Source organism: Dromiciops gliroides, chromosome 4 (genome assembly GCF_019393635.1).
Source record: "Dromiciops gliroides isolate mDroGli1 chromosome 4, mDroGli1.pri, whole genome shotgun sequence".
Lineage (NCBI taxonomy): Eukaryota > Metazoa > Chordata > Mammalia > Microbiotheria > Microbiotheriidae > Dromiciops > Dromiciops gliroides.
The window spans coordinates 14,510,092-14,514,803 of NC_057864.1; the positions used below are offsets into that span (position 1 = coordinate 14,510,092).

General features: G+C 55.6%; 1 protein-coding gene across 1 annotated transcript; it reads left to right on the forward strand.

Moving 5' to 3' along the window:
• Positions 1-493: 493 nt before the first annotated feature.
• LOC122726458 (transcription elongation factor SPT5-like) lies at positions 494-2,971 on the forward strand. Its single transcript, XM_043964170.1, is given in 2 exon segments — positions 494-2,433; positions 2,521-2,971. Coding segments are annotated over 2 exon segments (2,079 nt in total). The 5' UTR covers positions 494-805.
• The last annotated feature ends 1,741 nt before the right edge of the window (positions 2,972-4,712 follow it).

Sequence of the window (4,712 nt, forward strand, 5' to 3'; positions counted from 1 at the left end):
CGCTGAAGAAGGGGACACCGAAACTAGCTCCAAGGACGAGGCCCTGGTCCAAGGAGCGGCAGCAGCCAGAGAGGCAGAAGAGTCAGAGCAGTCACGCTCCGGGTCCGAGTCCGAGTCCGAGTCCGAGTCCGAGTCCACCTCCAAGTGCAACTCCAATTCGCAGTCCGAGTCCGAGTCCGAGTCCGAGTCCGAGTCCGAGTCCACCTCCAAGTGCAACTCCAATTCGCAGTCCGGGTCCGGGTCCGGGTCCGGGTCCGGGTCCGGGTCCGGGTCCGGGTCCGAGTCCGGGTCCGAGTCCGAGTCCGAGTCCGAGTCCGAGTCCGAGTCCGAGTCCGAGTCCGAGTCCACCTCCAAGTGCAACTCCAATTCGCAGTCCGGGACCAAGTCCGGGTCCGGGTCCGGGTCCGGGTCCGAGGAGTCGGGGTCTCATTCGGAGTCAGAATCAGATGAAGAGGTGTCTGAGGAAGTCGGGGAGGAAGTGGAGAAGGAAAAGGAAGAGGAGGAGGAGGAGGAGGAGGAGGAGGACGACAACGACGACGACGACGACGACGACGAAGAGGAGGAGGAGGAGGGTCCAAGAAAGAAGGCCAGATGCCAGGGTTTCATCTTAGAGGAAGCTGAGGAGGATGCTGACTATGAAGAGGAAGAAGAATGGGAGGAGGGAGCGGAGGACTTTCTGGAGAAAGAAGGGCTGGGCGGCCGCAGCGCCCTCCATGCCACCACCACTGCGGAAGACCTCTCCCAGGCCCGGCGCCTCCAGAATGCCTGGAGGGATCAGGGAGAGGAGGAGCTGGCCCACTATTACATGCAGAAGTACGCCAGTGTGCCTTTCCGGGAAGCCCAACGCAGAGCCCCTGAGCAGCCCTCCGAGGACATCAGCCAGCAGAGGCTGCTCCCTGGCATCCGGGATCCCAGACTGTGGATGGTGAAGTGCAAGTTCGGGGAGGAAAAAGCCACCGCCTTGACCCTCATGCGGAAGTTCATAGCCTCCCAGTTCACTGACAGCCCGCTGCAGATCAAGTCCGTGGTGGCTCCGGAATACCTCAAGGGCTACATCTACGTGGAGGCCTACAAGCCCAGACACGTGGTGGAAGCCATCGAAGGCGTGGCCAGCCTGCGCCAGGGCTGCCAGAGCCAGCGCATGGTGCCCATCGAGGAGATGACGGACGTGCTCAGGGTGCAGGTCAAGGAGGCCCGCAGCCTGCAGCCCAAGAGCTGGGTGCGAGTCAGGGCGGGCCTCTACAAGGATGACATCGCGCAGGTGGTTTTCGCCGAGCCGGGCCAAGCAACTGTCTCCGTCAAGATGATTCCTCGCATCGACTACGGCCTCATCACAGCCCCCAGCAACCAGGAAGCCAACTTCGCCAAGAGGAAGAGGTTCAACCGGCCCCCACAGAAGCTCTTTGATGCTCAGAAGATTCGGTCGCTCGGAGGAAAGCTGGCTGCAGATGGAGACTTTCTCATCTTCAGGGGGAACCGCTACAGCCACCAAGGCTTCCTCTTCAAGACCTTCGCCCTCTCGGCCCTGGTCAGAGACGGTGTGAAGCCCACGCTCTCGGAGCTGCAGACGTTTGAGGAGCGGCCCGACGCCCTGCAAGACGTCCAGGTGCTCGTGGAGGACAGCGCAGACGCCGAGCACAGCTTCAAGCCGGGAGACAACGTGCAAGTGAGCAGCGGGGAGCTCCTCAATCTGCGGGGCCGGGTGGTCAGCGTGCACGGGCCCCGGGTCATCATGCTGCCCAAGCACGAGCAGCTCACCGACCTGATGGAGCTGTTCGCCTGGGAGCTGCAGAAGGTCTTTGAGACAGGAGACCACGTGCAAGTGATCGCGGGCCGCTTCCGCGGCACCACGGGCTTCGTCCTGAGCACCCAGGACAACTTTGTGCTGATCTTCTCCGACCACACCAGGGAAGAGATCAAGCTACTTCCCAGACACTTGCAGCTCTGCCGGGACACGTCAGCCACGCTGGACGTTGGGGGCGAGCACCGCTGGGGCCAGCTGGTGCAGCTGCACCGGGACACTGTGGGCATCATCGTCGGGCTGGACGCAGACGCTTTCCAGATCCTGAACATGCACGACAAGCTGGTCACGGTGCGCCGCCAAGCAGTCACCCCCAGGAAGGAAAACCACTTGGTCGTGGCTCTGGACGGCCAGCAGAACAGCATTCGCGTCAAGGACACGGTCAGGGTCGTTGAGGGCCCACACTCTGGACTCGAGGCCAAGATCCTCCACCTCTTCAGAGGGACTGCCTTCCTCCACTCCAAGAGGCTCACGGACAATGGGGGCCTCTTCGTCTGCAAGTCCCGCCACCTTCTGCTCACCGGGGCATCACAGTCTAGCTGCGGCCAGAGCCTCTTGGTAGGGGGCCCGGCTCCAGGCCCGAAGCCTGACCTCGCCAGTCCCAGGCCCCGTAGCCCCGAGGGTCCCAGGAGGCGAGCATCAGAGACAGTCCCTGCCGGGGAGCTGAGCCGTGGCAGTGGCAGTGGCCGGGACAGTGGCAGTGGCCGGGACCGTGGCAGTGGCCGGGACCGGGGCGGGGACCGGGACTCCCACTGGGGCCGCGGCCACGGCGGCCATCGCGGCAAGGACAGTCTCATCGGACAGTCGGTGCGCATCCGTCAGGGGCCCTACAAGGGCTACATCGGGTTCGTGAAGGTCGTGATGGAATGCATTGCCCGCGTGGAGCTCCACTCAACCTGCCAGACCATTTCCGTGCATCGTGAGAGACTCATCCCCCTTGGCACCACCAGCCCTGGACGCCTGACTTCCACCTCGGCCAAAACCCCCAGCTACGGCTCAGGCTCCTTCACCCCCCTCTACGGCTCCCAGACCCCCGTTTACCAGGGCAGCTCTACTCCGTCCCACACTGGTGCCTGGGACCCCAGCAACCGCAACACACCCTCCAGGCCATGGACGACAGATTAGGAAGATGCCTGGCACCACAAGCCCACCCCGGCTCCGCAGTCCTAGCCAGCAGGCTGTCCCCAGCCCTGCACCCCCAAACTCTGCCCCAACCACTAGATTCCCAGAATCCTCTCCCCTCCGCGATCCTTGCCCACCACACACCTCTGTAGAACTTGTGTGTGTATTTGTTTCACGGCTTTGGGCCATTGCTTTTCTTTGACTTGAATCTCACTTGAAACTCTAGATCCTTTCGTTTCCAATTGTACACCAACCTGAAGCTCCCGATTCGACGAAACTTGCTTTGCTCTTTAAGTCTGTATAATAAATTCGACATAGAGTTTTCAAACTGCCCTCCTTGTTGTGTGATTTCTTTCGACCCTTTCTCTCTTTTCTCTTTTGAGGAGAGTTGGTAGCTGTCAGGGGGAAACTGGGCGGCTCCACTCCTCCCCACGCTCCCCTCCCCAGTCCCTGACACCAGGCTTTTCTGGTCCTCTTCCCTTCAGGTCCACACACTCCAAAAGCCCGAGAACACCTAGAGCCTCCCCATTTCCCGTCCCCCCAACCACGTGCAGTAGGGATCACACGGGCACCTTTCCCCCAAGGCTCCTGCCCATCCATACTGGGTCTCCAGGATAACCACCAGCCTTCACCAATTCCCCAGCCATTCCCCAGCCACCTTCCTACCCATTCCCCCGTCTATGATTCACCCACTTTTCATTCATTCATTCATTCATTCATTCATTCATTCATTCATTCATTCATCCATCCATCCATCCATCCATCCATCCATCCATCCATCCATCCATTCATTCATCCATTCATCTATTTATTTCTTACAAATTTTTTTGCAGGGCAGTGAGGGTTAAGTGACTTACCCAGGGTCACACAACTAGTAAGTGTCAACTGTCTGACAGCGGATTCGAACTCAGGTCCTCCTGAATCCAGGGCCGGTGCTTTATCCACTTAGCAATCTAGCTGCCCTTCTTGCATTTCTTTTTCTCCTAGATCAAACAAACCCCCAAATCAAAATAACATTTATGTGTACACTTGTTCCTTAAGACATTATCCTTTTCTTGAGGGTAGGCACTATCTTTTTTGTTCTTTTTACCTCCAGCACTATGCCTTCCACAAAGTAGGAGGTAATTAAACTTATGTTATATAATTGTCTTGTAATTATCTCTATTGTTTGCTAATAAACACAAATCCTGCCTGTGATCTATCTCTCTTACAAAGTTTTTAGTGAGCAATCTTTCATTTAAAATCATGTGTCCAATTAGAATGTAATGTGGAATATGGTCTCTATTGTTAGTCTAAGCCTCATTCCTAAGGGGAATCATGATGACACTGAAGTGGAAAATAACCAGAACAACGGGTGGTACATGCAGAGAGGACAGGGATTTTGATCCATTTAAAAATGGAGTATATTGGAGATTTTTCCTCTTCTGATTCAAAAAGCAGAAGCACCTGAGGGTGCTTATAAGGTCTAAGATAATACAAGCCATTTTTGATTACATAAAGTGAAGTGTAAAATTGAAAAGCTTCTGCAAAGACAATATTAATGCATCTAATATAAGAAAGTAAGTGGTTGAATGAGGAAATTGTTTTTTCAAAAACAGTTTCTTTGGTAAGGGCTTGGTATCCAACATATAAATTCACCCAAACACACAAATATGTATGTATATGTATATATACATATCTTATGTATGTGCACTGTGTGTGTGTGTGTGTGTGTGTGTGTGTTTTGGAGCCATTTTCCAATAGATACATGTTGAGAGGATGGATGACTTTTTTAATATCTTACAGACTG